At 41.7% G+C, this 18,717-nt stretch overlaps 1 protein-coding gene and 1 long non-coding RNA gene across 3 annotated transcripts in view; both read left to right on the top strand.

Moving 5' to 3' along the window:
- Positions 1-2,292: 2,292 nt before the first annotated feature.
- On the top strand, positions 2,293-10,861 carry LOC138671698 (uncharacterized). The gene is made up of 5 exons (XM_069759856.1): positions 2,293-2,471; positions 2,935-3,044; positions 3,432-3,578; positions 4,050-4,335; positions 10,820-10,861. Exons 1-5 carry the CDS (start codon positions 2,355-2,357, stop codon positions 10,859-10,861), a joined length of 702 nt encoding a protein of 233 aa, XP_069615957.1. The 5' UTR covers positions 2,293-2,354.
- A 956-nt stretch (positions 10,862-11,817) lies between these two features.
- The window catches only part of LOC138672231 (uncharacterized), a 394,653-nt gene continuing 387,753 nt past the window's right edge, over positions 11,818-18,717 (top strand). For both annotated transcript variants that reach the window (XR_011319658.1, XR_011319657.1), the window contains exon 1: positions 11,818-12,043. This is a non-coding gene — a long non-coding RNA (uncharacterized lncRNA). The remainder of the gene's footprint in view (positions 12,044-18,717) is intronic.

Raw genomic sequence — 18,717 nt, 5'->3', positions numbered from 1 at the left:
TCCTGGGTAGTCTTGGCAGCACAGTACGCACCAGAAAGTGCCACCTGAGTCTCATCATCAGATTCCTACTGAGGTGCGCTAACTGAAGGCACTAGCCCACCCACCTCTTCAGATTCAGAGAGACAAAGCTGTTGGGCATCATTGCATACTGCGTCTTCTTCTATTTCTCGAATGCTGCTTGGCTGGCCCCCTCTTTCCAAGCCAAGATATTCAGTGAACAGAAATAGAGATGGCTCCTGTCCTGGGCTCTCTGACTGCCTCGGCAATTTGGCAGGTGGTGAAGAGACAGATTGGTGCTCTTCAGTGCTCTGTGCCTGAAAGGATGTGGCACTAATTGAAGTCGATGCGTTAGCTGCCATCCATCCGACAACGGCTTCAATTTGTTCATCCTGGAGCAGCGGGGTACAGCGATCTCCTACAAAGCTGTTCATGAAGGACTGTTCCCTGCTGAAACTGGGGGATGATTAGTCATGGGTGCCCGCAGCAGGCACAGAATCCCCACATCGTCTCCCTGCTCCACCCCCATGACCACGTGCCTTACTCCCTGCCTTCTTCTTCTTGGTAGACTGATAAAGATAGGCAGAAAAGTACTAAGGGCTTAGTGTGCTTATTCCTGACAGCTCCTAACAGGTATAAGAAACACAAATATTCTAAAGTGTGGACTAGACTTTGATATGAGCTAATGTGGCCTACACAACTGTAAAGTGGAGTGTTTGGTGAACTTTATTAAATTTTTGTTTTTTTCACCGAACAGACTACAGAGTGAGCTGCACTCACACACAGACCGTGCAGACAGCCGTGAACGGCGCTGCAAGGCCAAAAAAGCTCCTCTATGTAATCCTATATAGTGTTTTTCCACAATCTAGCAGGATACGGATGGAAACCCACTAATAGGATAAATTTGAAAAAATGTGCAGCAGGCAGCACTAATTGAAAAAAGATCAATGGAACAGTGTGAGGCAGTGACGCACCCTGAGCTGACTACAACTGGCTGCAGCGGCAGAACAGACTATAGAGTGAGCTGTACTTACACACAGTCCGTGCAGACAGCTGTGAACGGCGCTGCAAGGCCTAAAAAAGCTCCTCTATTTACTCCTATATAGTGTTTTTCCACAATCCCAAAATATTAGGTTAATTTTTGCTGTCACAGATTTTCTATAGCATTTCTGCACAAAAAGAAACTAAATTAGAGCACTTGTGGTTTTTCATTGCGGTTTTGAGTGTTTTTTGCATGGATTTTTATCACCTTTTTGAGCTATGGTTCTTGTCCCCTTTTGGTAAATCATGCTTTACATAAAATTGCTTTAACTTTTAAACTTTCAGCTACCGTATATACTCGAGTATAAGCCGAGATTTTCAGCCCAGTTTTTCAGGCTGAAAGTGCCCCTCTCGGCTTATACTCGAGTCATTGTCCCAGGGGTTCAGCGGGGAGGGGGAGTGGCAGGAGTGGCGGCTGTCACATCATACTCACCCCCTCCTGATGCGGTCTCTGCACTTCCCTGCTTCTTAGATGTTTTTGGGAGCCCGCAGATCTTCCTGTGTTCAGTGGTCATATGGTACAGCTCATTAAAGTAATGAATATGGACGTGTTTCCACTCCCATAGGTGTGGAGCACATATTCATTACTTTAATGAGTGGTACCACATGACCCCTGAACACAGAAACAAGATGCTGGCACTGAAGAAACCATCAGAGAAGCAGAGACCGCACCAGGAGGGAGTATGATGACGGGGGAGGGTGAGCCATGCGATATTCACCTGTCCCCATTCCACCACCGGGCAGTGTCTTCCGCATCCTCTGGCTGTGATTTTCAGGTCAGAGGGCATGGTGACGTATTTAGTGCACGCCCTCTGCCTGAACAGTCACAGCTAGAAGACCTGGAAGACAGAGCAGTGTAAGGTGGTGGAATGGGGACAGGTGAATATTGCATGTGCCGGGGCCTGAGCCTGAGCCAGCGGTGACACCTGCACCAGCCCCCATAGCGTGCCAGTGTCTCCACCTGTTCAGGACACCGGCACCTCTCCCCCAGCAACGAGAGGTGAGTATGTAATTTTTTTTAATTGTGGCAGCATATGGGGCATATCATTCTATGGAGCATCTTATGGGGCCATCAACCTTTATGGAGCAGCATATGGGGCACATTATTCTATGGAGCATCATATGGGGCCCATCATGAACTTTATGCGTTTTTTGATGCGGTTTTTAGTGCGTTTTTTGATGCAGTTTTCTCTGCAGATTGTCTGTGTTTGACACAAATAAAGCTTACTGCAGTGGGGGGGAAAAAAAAAATGATGTCATTTCCTTTTCCAACCCTTTTCTTCTTCCATCCTCCATTTTGGAACTTACACATCAAAATGAGTGGACGTGCTGAGCGTCGGCCAGATGACAGCCCACGGATCCAGCTCCGCACGCCACACCGGATTGCGATCCTGGGGTTGATGCTTCTAATTCTGAATCGACATGCACGTCAGGTAAGCAGATGTCTGTTTGTTTTATATATTGGGTTATGGGTACATGTCCACGTTCTGGAAACGCTGTATGTTTGGCGCTGCGTGTGGCCGCAGAGCCAAACATGTAGCGTCCACATGTAACAGTATAGTGGAGGTGATGTCATGAAATCACGTGTCCACTTTGTGTCATCCGTCAGCCCTGCGACTCCGGACATGCTGCGCATCTTTTATGATCACAGCATGTCCGTGTTCCTTGTTGTGAAACTGCGGCTCCGCAAGGAATAAAACAGGGCCCTATGCGTCGGGTGTGATGATGCTGGATTTGTACAATGAACACATCTGGCATCATTGCGTCCCAGAATGGGGTGGGCCTTCCTGAATGTGGACACGTACCCTTACATAATCCGCATTGTTTTCCAGGCATGTTTGATATATTTTTCTAATTGTTGTGTTTACAAAATATTTTTTAATTTTTTTATTTTAGAGGCAGCGGCGGCAGAGAAGACGTGCGCAGAAACGAATGTGGGTGCACCCGCTTGTAGCAGACCGAACTGAGAAGGGGCACTTTTATGTGCTGTACAATGATTTGAGGAGGTAAGTAGAAATATATTGAATGACTAAGGCTACGTTCAGATTAGCGTTGCGCGCCGCTGCGTCGGCGACGTTAAGCACGACGCACGAAAATGCGTTTTGCGACGCGTGCGTCGTTTTTTGACGAAAATCGGACGCAAGAAAAATGCAACTTGTTGCATTTTCTTGCGTCCGACGCTAGCGTCAAAAACGACGCACGTGTCGGAAAACGCAACAAGAAAAACGCATGCGTCCCCCATGTTAAACATAGGGGCGCATGACGCGTGCGTCGCCGCTGCGTTTCCCGACGCAGCGTCGGGAAACGCTAATCTGAACGTAGCCAAATTTACATTTTTTTGCTAGCAATACTTGTGAAGTAACCCTTTTTTGTGTTTCTTTTTCAATTTTCAGATATCCTGAAAAATTTATATCGTTTTGTCGGTTACCAATTATTGCATTTGACAGACTGCTCACCATCCTGGCACCCCATTTAACACTGCAAGACACAGTGATGAGGAAGTCCATCTCTGCAGAGGAAAGGCTGCTCATCACCTTGCGGTAAGTAACAATTTTTGGGGGGGAATGTCGTTAGGTCTCTATTTTACACGTCTCTGTGTCCAGTATATGTGATTAAACCCACCCAGTCCTCCTGTTGGACAGGGGGCACACATACACACACACACGTGAGATACGGGCGAGTGTTGCATGGTAATCACCGGCCCTGCTGCCTGCACTCTGGAGCGGAGTGTGCACCCACATACCAATACATGGAGCCGCACGCTCCACAACGGAGTGCATGCAGCAGGTCCGGGGATTACCATGCAACACTCGGTCATATCTCGCATGCGTGTGTGCACAAGTCCCATCAGGCCTTTTATTAATGTTTTTAACACCCTTTGTGTTGTGCTGGGTTTTAATACCATCATTATTGAATGGTGCTGGACGCATATTATAGCGGCCTTAACGTGTGACATGTTGTAATTACCTTTTTATGTGACATTTCTAATTTTCTTTTTTGTTTCTTTCCAGATTTTTGGCCACAGGAGAGAGCTATACATCCCTGCACCTCCAATTTAGAGTTGGTAAATCTACCATCTCTAACATTGTGAGGTGTACATGTACCGTCATCTGGCAGAAGTTGCAGCCCATGGTGATGCCTTCCCCAACCGAGGAGACTTGGCTGCAGGTTGCAGCAGGCTTTCAGTCTGTTGCCAATTTCCCAAACTGCATAGGTGCAGTCGATGGTAAACATGTAAGGGTTCAGCAGCCACCACGATCAGGATCACGCTTCTTTAATTATAAGAAGTATTTTTCAGTGGTCCTGATGGTGGTGGCTGATGCCCATTACAAATTTGTTGCCATTGACGTTGGTGCCTATGGTAGTACTGGGGATTCTCGGGTGTTGCGAACGTCACAGATTGGGATGCAAATTCTTCGAGATGGCGGCACGCTCCCAGCCCCAAGACCTTTGCCGGGTTCCACACATCCAGTGCCCTTTGTGATGGTATCGGATGAGGCGTTTCCCTTAACGACAACCCTGCTGCGCCCATACCCACGAAGGGGACTGGATGCCTGACGGAGGATTTTTAATTATCGGCTGAGTCGTGCACGCAGATATGTGGAATGCACCTTTGGGATCATGACTAGTCAGTGGAGGATCTTTCACACTGCCATTCAGTTGGACACAGACACCGTTGATGCTGTGATAAAGGCTTGCTGTGTACTCCACAACTATGCTCGTGAGTACAACACTGACGTAGATGTGGAGTACCAGCAGCCAGTATTTAATCCAGTTGACAACGGGGGTCTGGGCAGGCCGTCCAACTCTGGTGTGCGTGTGAGAGAATCCTTCACTGACTACTTCATGAGTCCAGAAGGTGCCGTGCACTGGCAATACTCCTGTGCTGGTGTTGAGCAGCCTGACCAGCAGAGAAGGATGCATCTACACTGACCCCCCCAAAAAAGTTGCCGACATCGCTGCTAACAGTTTTGAAAACATCCCGAAGAATGATAAACGACAGCAACCAACCCAAAATTTTTTTAAAAAAAAATTTTTCTTCATGTTACCCAAAAAAGTTTAAAAAAATTGGTTGTAATATAAATAAAAAATCTATTTTGATTTAATTTGGTTTTTTTTTTTTATGTCAAAAAAATGGTTGGTGTTTTCAGAAATTAACAGCAGTATGAGGTATACAATTGTTAACACATCAACCCATAAACCACTAATCGATAGCCCATAAACCCAGGACAGCGGCCTTGTCCCCATTGTCTAAAAAAGAGAATATTTTGTGTGAAATAAAATTTATTTTAAAGAACACAAATTCTTGGTAATTTTTACAAAAGATTTTTCAATTTGAAAAAAAAAAAAAAAACAGCCCCTTTCAAATCCAACAGGCAACTGGAGCTGCAAACAAAAGCACAACTTAGTGCAACTGAAAACTTTTGCCCACGTTCAATTAAGAAATGTATATTCGGGAGAATAGAGGAAATTTGTTCCCTCAGATTGATACGGTGCTCCCCCCAGATGCTGCGAACTGCCTCTGTCTCCAGAACTTCCTTGGCTGTGGGCCAAATACTGGGGTCTTGTAGCTGTTTCAGGTGTTCTGTGTCGGGGCCTGAAAAGTCCCAACACCCCCATCAGAACCTCATTGTAGGGAGAAATCGGAGCAGGGTCCTCCAGAGCAGTGAGGGACATCTGGACCATAGACATGAAAAGAGATTGTCTATCCGGTGGCAGGGAGCGTGTTTTTCTGGCGACAGTTTGTGCAAAGGAGTCGCAATGGTCATCGGTACTTGTTTTTTTTAATAAATCTAATGTGTCACAAGCAATTTGGACAGTTTGGTCATCTTGGTTCTTCTTGGTTTTTTTTTTTTTTCTCTGCTGCCACCGGATAGACAGCTCTCTTCTCCACTCTCACAGCTTCTGCGGAATCAGATGCTTCAGCAGCTGCTGAAGTAGATGTTGATGCAGCAGCTGCTGAAGTGGATGCTGATTCAGCAGAAGCTGTGGGAGTGGAGGGAGAGATGGTCCCTCCCACTCCAGAGGAACTGCCTGCTCCATCCTCTGTGTCGCTGTCCTCCAAATCAGCTACCGACATGTTTCCTTCCGTCCTGTTGGGGAAAAAAAAAACATTAATTTTTCGCACAACATATTATATATAAATAATCTTGTGGAGTGGATTTTAACTTACTTTCTCAATGTCCTGCTGGTCACAAGAAACTGCAGCTCTTCACTAAACGGGAATTTAGTTTTGCTTGGCGAAGAGCCACTCTTTGAGCATTCATTGAGGAATTTAGTAAAACGTTCTCTGATGGAGCGCCAACGTTGCCTCACATCTTTATCTACCAAAAAAAGGTTACAAAAAACAACAACAATTTTTTAGAGATCTAAACAAATTATATTTTTAATATACTCAAGGTTTACTAAATAAATGTAATTAAAATTACCGATTTTCTGCTGTGTAGCCCCAGGATATTTGTCCCAATCCGGGATCAGGTCGCGCACTATTTTTGTCCAGGCTAGCTCCCTGAAGTACTTGTCCTTATAGGACTCATCGGATGGGTCCCACAAGGCCGGATAATCACGAACCTACAATAAATACAATAGTGTCATCTCATAATCTATAGCACGACCAAGTAATGTTACACAAATGCTTGAAATATATCAAAGTAACCCCTAATAAATGAACACAAGCACAAACTGAAAACACAAACACCAATAAAAACGTTCGTGTGCAGTTGTTTTACTACTAGCTCTGGCGCCGTCAATCCTGAGCGGTGCGTGCGCCAATCAAAAACATTAAGTAAAAAACCCACTATAAACTGAAATAGTTAGGGTAGGGTTAGGGCTCATAACCCTAAGCACCCTACCCCTAAAGGGATCCTAACCCTAACCCTACCCCTACCCCTAAAGGGATCCTAACCCTAACCCTAACCCTACCCCTAAATGGATCCTAACCCTAACCCTAAAGGGATCCTAACCCTAACCCTACCCCTAAAGGGATCCTAACCCTACCCCTAACCCTAAAGGGATCCTAACCCTAACCCTACCCCTAAAGGGATCCTAACCCTACCCCTAACCCTAAAGGGATCCTAACCCTACCCCTAACCCTACCCCTAAAGGGATCCTAACCCTAACCCTAACCCTACCCCTAAATGGATCCTAACCCTAACCCTAAAGGGATCCTAACCCTAACCCTACCCCTAAAGGGATCCTAACCCTACCCCTAACCCTAAAGGGATCCTAACCCTAACCCTACCCCTAAAGGGATCCTAACCCTACCCCTAACCCTAAAGGGATCCTAACCCTACCCCTAACCCTACCCCTAAAGGGATCCTAACCCTAACCCTACCCCTAAATGGATCCTAACCCTAAAGGGATCCTAACCCTACCCCTAAAGGGATCCTAACCCTACCCCTAACCCTAAAGGGATCCTAACCCTAACCCTACCCCTAAAGGGATCCTAACCCTACCCCTAACCCTAAAGGGATCCTAACCCTACCCCTAACCCTACCCCTAAAGGGATCCTAACCCTAACTCTAAAGGGATCCTAGGGTTAATGATAGGGTTGCTATTGTAAGGTGGCATTAAGCACGGTTAATAATGGAGAGGCGTCAATAAGACGCCTATCCATTATTAATCCTATTAAGGGTTACTATAATATATGTGGACCCCCTAAAAAAAATACATAGGGTCCCCCTATATTTTTAGTCCAGAAAGGCTAGGCAGACAGCCGAGGGCCAATATTTGAGGCCCGGGAAGGGGTTAAAATACCCATGGCTGTTCCCAGGCTATGAATATTAACCCACAGCTGTCTGCGTAGCCTTTCTGGCACTAAAATATAGGGGGCCCCGAAAAAAGAAAAAGTGTTGGGGTCCCCCTATATTTTTAGGCCAGAAAGGCTAGGCAGACAGCCGTGGGCCAATATTTGAGGCCCGGGAAGGGGTTAAAATACCCCTGGCTGTTCCCAGGCCATGAATATAAGCCCACAGCTGTCTGTGTAGCCTTTCTGGCACTGAAATATAGGGGGCCCCGAAAAAAAAAAGTGTTGGGGTCCCCCTATATTTTTAGGCCAGAAAGGCTACGCAGACAGCCGTGGGCTTATATTCATAGCCTAGGAAAGGGGCCATGGATATTTGCCCCCCCCTGGCTACAAATATAAGCCCGCAGCCGCCCCGAAAAAAGGCGCATCAAAAAGATGCGCCAATTCCGGCACTTAGCCCCTCTCTTCCCACTCCCGTGTAGCGGTGGGATATGGGGTAATGAGGAGTTAATGCCACCTTGCTATTGTAAGGTGGCATTAAGCCCGGTTAATAATGGAAAGGCGTCAATGAGACGCCTATCCATTATTAAGCCAATGAAAGGGTTAAAAAAAAACACAAAGACTAGAAAAAAATATTTTAATGAAATAAAGACACACACTTTTTGACCATTTTTTATTTTACGCTTAATCCGTCCTGAAGACCCTCGACCTGAAAAAAAGGCAAAACAAAAAAACAAATTCATAATCCCTGGCCCTGTCCGCAGAAATCCATCGAGGGTCCCACGAAAATCTTCCATGGAGAACAGACACATCCAGAGATGTGTCTGCTCTCCACGGCTGCAGCAACACACTGACAGGAGCCATAGTTCCTGTCGGTGTGTCACTGCGCATGCGCGAGCGAATTTACCGGCGGTCATTGACCCCGGCACTCTCGCTTAACGGCAGTGCTGCGTGGGAAACTTCAACGCAGCTGTACTGCCGTTAACCGAGACGCCGGCGCCATTGAGCTCCGGAACAGTACGCGATACACTGCTAGGAGCTTCGCTCCTGGCAGTATATCGCCGGAGAGCAGCCGATCGTCGTGGGACAATCGTTTTATGGATTCTGCGGACAGGGAGTATGGATTTGGTTTATTATTTTTGGATTTTTTCATGGAGGATCGAGGGCTTCGCCTACAAGTGTGGTGTTGGTGAGTATATACTCTATGTTATGTGTTGTATGTACTGTACTGTGTGTCATGTTTGTGTATTGTGTGTTTGTGTTTGGTGTAAACTTTACTATTGTGCTTAGTCGCCGGACACAGGGACAACTCTCCCATCCTAATACCGGATGGGAGTAGTAGTCCCATACGGCGACTTAGCACAATGGAGGCACTACCGTCGCATGGGGACACACAGACATACCAGATCAATCAGACGCCCGACATCGATCCCCATACGACGGTATGCCTCCATGATGACAGTCTCTTCGGGAACGACACTCCGCCCACGCACTTCCGCCCACGGACTTCCTCCCGCTTCCCCGCACTTCCTGCTGCAGCGGTTCTGCACATCAAACCGCAGTAAAACCCGCAGATATATTTTTGATCTGCGGGTTTTACTGCGGTTTTGACCTCACAATGGAGGTCTATGGGTGCAGAACCGCTGCGGTTTACGAAAAAGAAGTGACATGCTCCTTCTTTTTTCCCGCAGCTATTCTGTGCGGCTTTTTAAGGGAAATTCAGGATCATGTGCACAGCGGTTCCTGTTTTCCATAGGGTTACATTGTAATGTACCCTGCATGAAAAACAGCTGCAGAACCGCAGCGGCAAAACCGCTGCGGTTCCGCAGTAAAAAACGCACTGTGTGAACATGGAACCTACTGATGTCTCAAATCATTTTACTTTTATTGGTATCTATTTTTAGTTTTGAAATTTACCAGTAGCTTCTGCATTTCCCACCCTAGGCTTATACTTGAGTCAATAAGTTTTCCCATTTTTTTGTGGCAAAATTAGGGGGGTCGCCTTATACTCGGGTCGGCTTATACTCAAATATATACGGTACTTAGCTTTGATAAAACTTTTTAGATAAAGTCTTGTGCAGATTATATGCACTTTTACTGTCTTTCTGCTGCGCTACTCTTATAAGGCAATAGCCAGCCAAATTAATATTTGTCGTAAAAGCATAAACAATTGTTAAAAAAAAAAAAAGAATGCCAGACATATATAAAAAATATAACTTTTTTGAATGAAATATAAATTAGTAAAAAATAAATACATACATAGAATAAGAAAAACCAAGGACATTAGACATTACAGTCATGGACAATTGCACTTACAGAGTGGGTAAAAAACATTACAGTGAGATAGCCAAGATACACACTAAATATAATGGCTCTATATAATATAGTAAATATAAATGGCTGAAGGAAGATAGGGAAATAAGTCAAATATTACTTTTTAGTAAACCTGCATCACAAGAAAGATAATACAAAAAAATGCAAATATAACAGAGAAACTCGTTAATAACAAGGGCTAACAAAATGGATATTTACCACTAGAGATATTGACATGTTGCAGATTGAAAGTGAGTTTACGCAGTGTTAAAGAAAAGCAAAGTGGGCATGAGATTTGGAGAAATCCCACACTCTATGTTTGAACTATAATATGCTGCGTTATTTTAGTAGCAAAAATCCGTGACATCACAAATGCACCAAATACTCATTGTGGGAACTCAGCCTAAAGCTCCTCCTAAAAGAAAATGTTATCTAACCTCAATAAAGTTCATTTATTGCTTCCTTAATGATAAGTATATCAAGGCTATATCAGATTCCTCTTGAGAGGTTATAATAAGTCAAGAATCTTGAGCAAAACTGTGATGCATATTGTGAATTATGACTGAAGTATGAAATTAAACCAAGTATCTTTTAAGTCACTTACAAGTGTTGGATTTGATGTACTCATGTATATGTATACTTATATATGTTAAAAAAATACCTTGACAAGTATTTAAATAGCAATATTACAATTTTTATAGTAACTATGCTAAATACATGTAGTGCAACGAAGAACTTAAAGAAGTACATAGAAAGAAGTTCTGAGACCCTCTTTGTTTGTACCTTTTTTACATCCTCTTCTGATCCAACATCGTTGTCTTACTGCTCAAAGTGATTTCAGTCTCATGCACAAGAATCTAAAAGAAAAAGAAAAAAATGAATCGCACAAAACAAATAAAACCCCCAAAATCTAAATAATATTTTTAGATATAAATACCTAAAATACTTGTTACATTTTAGCATATTAAATTCTATTTCTAAACAAAAATACAGCATAAAAAGAAGAAAACGGATAGATGGATACGGGAGGAATGTCACTTTGTGTGAATATAGCAGCGGCATTTTATCCCTCATACACATAAAACATATATGCCCTAGAGTTCCATGATTTAGAGCATTGACAGACGTTTCTTTTCAAGAAAAAATGACCTAACAAATTGCAGTGTTTATTTGATTCTAATATTTTTTTGTTTTTTTAGAAACTTCACTACATTGTTCAATCTAAAAATCTAATTTCATTGACAGGAAAGTATACTGCACGAGCTGGAAAGCTCATATTCACAAGGCAAACAAAGCATCATTTTTTAATGAATCTTCTGAATACATCGTTTGCAGCAGCTTGCCTAGACCTGCTTGTCATAATGGTTTCTTCAAACGTTCTTTAAAGCTTGTGATGTTCAAGGCCCTAGCCTTCCCCCTCACTTGCTTGTTTTTTTTATCTGTCACAGTTGTCAACTAAAATAGAGCACCTAGCCTTTGTTTCAAGATAGTACCTGATCAATATCATCAATCCGCTTTACTCCCATTCCTTCTCGCTCTCCCTCTCTCTCTCTTACACACTCTCTCTCCCTCTCTATAGCTGTATCCATTTCCTCCTGGCAAAAAGGGACTTTATGAATAAATGATACTGAAATGCTGAGGGTTCAGATACTAAATAATGAATTTCACCACCAAAAACACAACAACTTCTCCAATCATAAAATACTGCTCCTTCTATATTGATTGTGCTTTGGCAACCAGATGCAGTACTAGGCTTTACTCTGCAAGGTGTTTAAATAGCAATACAGGTTTACCCGGGATTTATCATATGTGGAAATATGTATTATCTAAGAGGGCTGCCTGCTAATAGATGGTATGCTATTTCTTTCCGATGATTAACCCTTTGCCTTGAGTGAAGAGCCACTGTGGCACTGTCTCGATGGGAACTCTTCTCCATGGGACATTACAGTAAGTGTGTCATCTCTTCTGTACCGGCTAAAATCTGCTGTTTGTAGAGAGAACTATTGTGCAGCAAACGTAGGGTAGGTAATAATGCAAGTCGTTGTTAGTAGGATGCTTGTGCTGTTGTACTTGTGGCTCACCAAGACTAGTAGTAGGTCAAGGATTGGTAACATTTGTTGTGTACGTGATGTAACTCGCTTCTCGTTTTCCCTCCTAAATGGTCTCTCCTGGAGCATTTCTGATGTGCCAGTGCCAGTGTCGCTATTCTAAGATGCACTTGGGGTCAGGGGGTAGAATCCTGGCAAGTGATAAGGAGAAAAAAAAACTGCCTGCTATCAACTTCCAAGCTAAAGTGTGTGACTGATATACTCAGGGTCTTTAGATGCTTTAATCCTTATTAGTGTCACAGAGGCTTCATTTTTAATTAGGAACTATGAGACTGACTTAGAGCTGATGAGGAATGTTTGTGTCCAAACTTCAAGGTTCCTTGCTATTTTAATACCAATGAGGTTAATAATCTGTATATTTTATGTCACTCGGGAAATCATGTTATTTAATTATTAATGCCACGATGCATTTTTTTTCTCTTATCTATCAAATATCAAAAATCGTATCCTCATTGTAAACAGAATTGCCATTTTATTGCAACATCAACTTTATAAGTAAGATAGGTGCATTCTTTCGCAGGAAAGAAAATCCAAATACAGAAAATAAACAATTTGTATACATATTTCACTTAAGAAGGGCAAATGTAAGACTTTGTAATAAAGACTAAACAGAACTAAAAAGTTAAGGAAAATAATCAAAATGGAAAATTAAGTATGGGTACTGTGGAAAAAGAGCTTGACATCTAGGGATTAGGAATGAAAAATGCAAAGGATTAAATATGTATTCATTTAGTGAGGATTGACTCAATGGAAAATTATATATTACAATTAACAATAATAATAATATATTTTAATACATATCTCAAAATCTCTGTATTTTTTTACTTTTTGAAAAATAGTCAGAGCTGTACTGTTTTTTAGGCCCGCCATCGATAATGACCAAAAGGTAAGTAAAAGTCTCTCCTAAGATCAATATTCAGAATGTTAATTTTTATTGGTATTTAACTTCCTAATTGAACAGTTGCAACATATAGAAAAACACAGCTGAGAATAAACCCATTCCTCCTTGCAATCTCATACTTGGAAATACAAACAGTAAGGAAACTGAGAGGGTTGTAGGATGCTGCCCACGTGTACTTAAAATGTACGATGCATAATAATAAATATATCATGTCTACTCTCTGGGTGATTCAACCCTACAATGGCACAATTAAGGTTCTCCTCGGGTACTGAAATGCATGTGATTGACATGTGCTGACAGTACAGAACAGCTATATTGGCTACTGTCTAGTATATAAGGGCTACCAGGAAAACAATAAATACTTTCACTCTTGTAAGTGACAGCACTGATTTGACTATTAATATCTGGTGGAATGAAAAGTATCACTAATTTTAATTAAAGATACTGAAATAATAGGGTTGCTTATGTCTTACACTTGCAAAGATGCTTGTAAAATCTGTAGGAAATAATAATGATAATAATAATAATAATGATCTCTTTATTTAAAAGGCGCCAACATATTCCGCAGCGCTTTACAGTTTTGCACACAGTTTTATACGTATTTGTAAATGTCATATTTAAAAGAAGCTTAAAATATAATTATTTTTTGGAAATACATTTAAAGGGTAAAAAATATTAAAATATGAATTTTCAAATAATAATATGTATTCTAATAATAACTTTCAATAATATAACATGACATATATGTATTATTTCTCTATACCACTTATAGAACGTGTCTTGAATTACTTGGCGAGAGTCAGCTCTTAAGTCATGTGGCTTCAATAACAATGCAGATAATTTATTTGTTAAATGTGCCATAAAAGTCGTACAAAATACATATAATGACAGATAAATAGACATGTGGATGTATTGATAGACAGGTGCTATGTATGAATGGAGAAATTCTATAGACAAGAGTACCTGATGTACCGTAAATCAGATTTTATCGTATGCTAGGGCATCTAATAGGTAAGGGTGATATCAGGTAGGCATATCTGTAATAATTCTGAAATAACAGCTAGCACTCTGCTAAGAATTTATAGTTTCTATATAAGAAACAAATGCATCATCTAATTGATATACTGTTTTACAAGGAATAAAACTGGGGGGCAATCATAAGAAAACGTTGGTTTGAAAGTCTTACAGAAACACCATGGCGTTACCGGCATTATTAAAATAATTTTTCATTTTGATGAAATCATGTATAACCATTAAGAAATAATGTCTGCTATCCCATTCTGCTTTCTGTGAACACAGACATACACACGCGGGCACAGGCAGACTTCAGCCCAGGTTACTGGGTAAACTATTAATGTTTCATACTAATCAAGGATACTGGGAAATAGAGCTGACAGGTGCTTTCTACTCTGCTTATTCCTGTCTTCCTGCATTAGGTAGAACTAGTTGAAAAAATACAGCTTACACATTGGCTTTGTCTCATTGTTTATTGGGAAGAAGATACTGTATGTTGGGTATTTTCTTTAAACAGAATGTAATTTTATATTAACATACAAAGCATAGAAGTATATTTTTAGTGTGTATTGTGGCACATCTTATAACAAAATATTGAATAGAAAAACTAACGTTCTACACAATGCTTAGCAAATACTTTGTATCATTTATAAAAACTAGTGAACTGCGCTGTTAACAGACAATGAATTCACATTACAAACATTCAGTGGCTTCAGTACTGTACTGTATTTCATTTCCAAAGATCTGAGCATAGAGATGACCATGAATCTTTGGAGCAACTTTAACCCCTTTAGCACCTTGGGATTTCCCATTTTTGCATTTTTGTTTTTTTTACTCCCCTTCTTCCCAGAGCCATAGCTTTTTCATTTTTCCATCAATATGGCCATGTGAGGGCTTGTGTTTTTGTGTGACGAGTTGTACTTTGGAACAAAACCACTGATTTTATCACATAGTCTACTGGAAAATGGGAAAATAATTTCAGGTGCGGTGAAATTGCAAAGAAAGTGCTAAATGCTAAAATTGACCTGCCATTATGATTCTCCAGGTCGTTACGAGTTCACAGTTACCAAACATGTATAGGTTCTTTTATATTTAAGTGGTGAAAAAAATTCAAAAATTGGTTTAAAAAAAAGGCATGATTTTCCAAGACCCATCTCCATTTTTTGCAGATCTGAGGTTGAGTGAGGGCTTATGTTTTGTGCGCTAAGCTGATGTTTTTATTGATACCATTTTGTGTAGATATCATCTTTTGATCGCCCATTATTGCATTTTATTGCAATGTACCGGCAATCAATAAATTGTAATTCTGGCCTTTGGTGTAAATATGATGTTTGGAGGGCCTATTATTGCATTTTATTGTAATGTTATAGTAAGCAAACAACATAATTCAGAATTTTAGATTTTTTTTCTCGTTTGGTTCTTTACCAATTGGATTAATTATTTTTATATTTTGATAGATGGGGAGTTTCTGAACCCGGTGATACCAAATATGTGTATCTTTGAATTTTTTAATTCTTTTACTGTTAATGGGCAATAGGGAAGTTATTTAAAATTTTATATCTTTGTATTTAAAAAAAAATGTTTTACTCGCATTAACAGTCTCCATAGGAGACTTGAAGCTGCAATCTTTTGATCGCTTGTGCTACACATAGGGCTTCAGAAATACTTATCTGCTATGAACGCCAGCCACTGGATGGCATTCATAGCAGATCGGCAATGTCAACCAAAGGGGTCTCCTGCAGACCCCAGGTTTTCATGCCAACTCATAGGTGCCCCACGATCATGCGACATGGGTGTCAATGGGCAGAGCTAGGGATGTGCTTCTGGCGTGGGCATGTTAAATGCTGCTGTCAGAGATTGACTGTGGTATTCAACATGTTAACAGCCCTGGGTGGATCGCGATTCCACCCTCGGTTGTTAGGGTCACATGACAGCTGATTGGATCAGCTGTCATGTGCCTGAAAATATGTGGGCTCAGCGGCGGAGCCCGCATCAAAGAGGGGAGGCGATCTATGACATACCTATATGTCATAGGTCATAAATGGTTTAACCTTAGTCCACAGAGTCAGTTCCTTTAGGGCCCAAATCAACCTACAAGGATGCTTCTATCACCATTACTATGAGCAGTTTAGAGGAAGCACGCAAGTTGATTTTTGATGAGTTGTGCTTGTCTTTGTTTGTAGGGCAGCCAATGTAATAATAAGTTGGGTATGCAGGAGCAGGGAAAGCTTCAAATGCTCACTTCTGAGCAGGGCTGCATACACATTAAAGAAGCATCCGCATCAATGTTTTTATCCTCTTAATATATTGAAGTCATCTTATTATATGGTACTGTGTATTTACAATTAGTTACTTTGCCTTTCTACCCAGCTAATTCTTCTGTTTTCCTTTCTAAGCTCTATGCAGAAACAGGGAGTCATTATTCCCTGTATGAGTCATACAGTGAGTCACTGCAAAATTTCATGACATGGGCAGGAGCAGAGCAGCTTGGTCAGGAGTTGAAAAAGGTGAAGATAAATGCAGGGACAAGAGACTTCATGCTTCTACATAGAGTAGAGCAAAGCAAATCATTTACTGGATAGAAAGCCAGCCAAAATGACCAATTGTAAGTACACAGTGCTATATAATATGATGACAGCAATATATTAAGAGTAGTGATGAGTAGTGTTGAGCATTCCGATACCGCAAGTATCAGGTATCGGCCGATACTTGCGGTATCGGAATTCCGATACCGAGATCCGATACTTTTGTGGTATCGGGTATCGGTATCGGATCCATAGTGAGGTGTAAAATAAAGAATTAAAATAAAAAATATTGATATATTCACCTCTCCGGCGGCCCCTGGACATCACCGCGGGTAACCGGCAGGCTTCTTTGTTTAAAATGAGCGCGTTTAGGACCTGAGGAATGACGTCGCGCCGCCCATGTGACCGCGACGCGACCAATCAGAAGCCGCGATGTCATTCCTCAGGCCCTAAATTCCTAGAATGAGCGTGTTTAGGACCTGAGGAATGACGTCGCGGCTTCTGATTGGTCGCGTCCCGCCCATGTGTATTAGGCAAGTTGTATTTTGATCACATGATACTTTTTAAATATGTTGTCCTACTCCAAGCTGCTCAGGCCTGAGAGCCAACTACTAGTTAAGTAAATCAGGTAATGTGCATCTCTGTAATGAGGAGGGGTTTTGTCTAATGACATCAAAACCCTATATAAGGTGTACTTAATTATTAGGCAACTTGCTTTCCATTGGCAATATGGGTCAGAAGAAAGATTTGACAGGCTCTGAAAAGTCCAAAATTGTGAGATGTCTTGCAGAGGGATGCAGCAGTCTTGAAATTGCCAAACTTTTGAAGCGTGATCACCGAACAATCAAGCGTTTCATGACAAATAGCCAACAGGGTCGCAAGAAGCATTTTGGGCAAAAAAGGCGCAAAATAACTACCCATGAATTGAGGAAAATCAAGCATGAAGCTGCCAAGATGTCATTTGCCACCAGTTTTGCCATATTTCAGAGGTGCAACATTACTGGAGTAACAAAAAGCACAAGGTGTGCAATACTCAGGGATATGGCCAAAGTAAGGAAGGCTGAAAAACGACCACCTTTGCACAAGAAACATAAGATAAAACGTCAAGACTGAGCCAAGAAATATCTTAAGACTGACTTTTCAAAGGTTTTATGAACTGATGAAATGAGAGTGACTCTTGATGGGCCAGATGGATGGGCCAGAGGCTGGATCAGTAAAGGGCAGAGAGCTCCACTCCGACTGACGCCAGCAAGGTGGAGGTGGGGTACTGGTATGGGCTCGTATCATCAAAGATGAACTTGTGGGACCTTTTCGGGTTGAGGATGGAGTGAAGCTCAACTCCCAGACCTACTGCCAGTTTCTGGAAGACTTCTTCAAGCAGTGGTACAGGATGAAGTCGATATCGTTCAAGAAAAACATGATTTTCATGCAGAACAATGCTCCATCACATGCCTCCAACTACTCCACAGCATGGCTGGCCAGTAAAGGTCTCAAAGAAGAAAAAATAATGACATGGCCCCCTTGTTCACCTGATCTGAACCCCATAGAGAACCTGTGGTCCCTAATAAAATGTGAGATCTACAGGGAGGAAAAACAGTCCACCTCTCGGAACAGTGTCTGGGAGGCTGTGGTGGCTGCTGCACGCAATGTTGATCGTAAACAGATCAAGAAACTGACAGAATCTATGGATGGAAGGCTGGTGAGTGTCATCAAAAAGAAAGGTGGCTATATTGGTAACTAATTTTTGGGGGTTTTGTTTTTGCATGTCAGAAATGTTTATTTCAAAATTTTGTGCAGTTATATTGGTTTACCTGGTGAAAATAAACAAGTGAGATGGGAATATATTTGGTTTTTATTATGTTGCTTAATAATTCTGCACAGTAATAGTTACCTGCACAAACAGATATCCTCCTAAGATAGCCAAATCTAAAAAAAGCACTCCAACTTCCAAAAATATTAAGCTTTGATATTTATGAGTCTTTTGTGTTGATTGAGAACATAGTTGCTGATCAATAGTAAAAATAATCCTCTAAAATACAACTTGCCTAGTAATTCTGCACATAGTGTAGAGCC

The sequence above is a fragment of the Ranitomeya imitator genome, chromosome 3 (genome assembly GCF_032444005.1).
Source record: "Ranitomeya imitator isolate aRanImi1 chromosome 3, aRanImi1.pri, whole genome shotgun sequence".
Classification (NCBI taxonomy): domain Eukaryota; kingdom Metazoa; phylum Chordata; class Amphibia; order Anura; family Dendrobatidae; genus Ranitomeya; species Ranitomeya imitator.
Note: the sequence above shows the minus strand (reverse complement) of the source record. Positions and strands in the feature narration are given on the sequence as shown.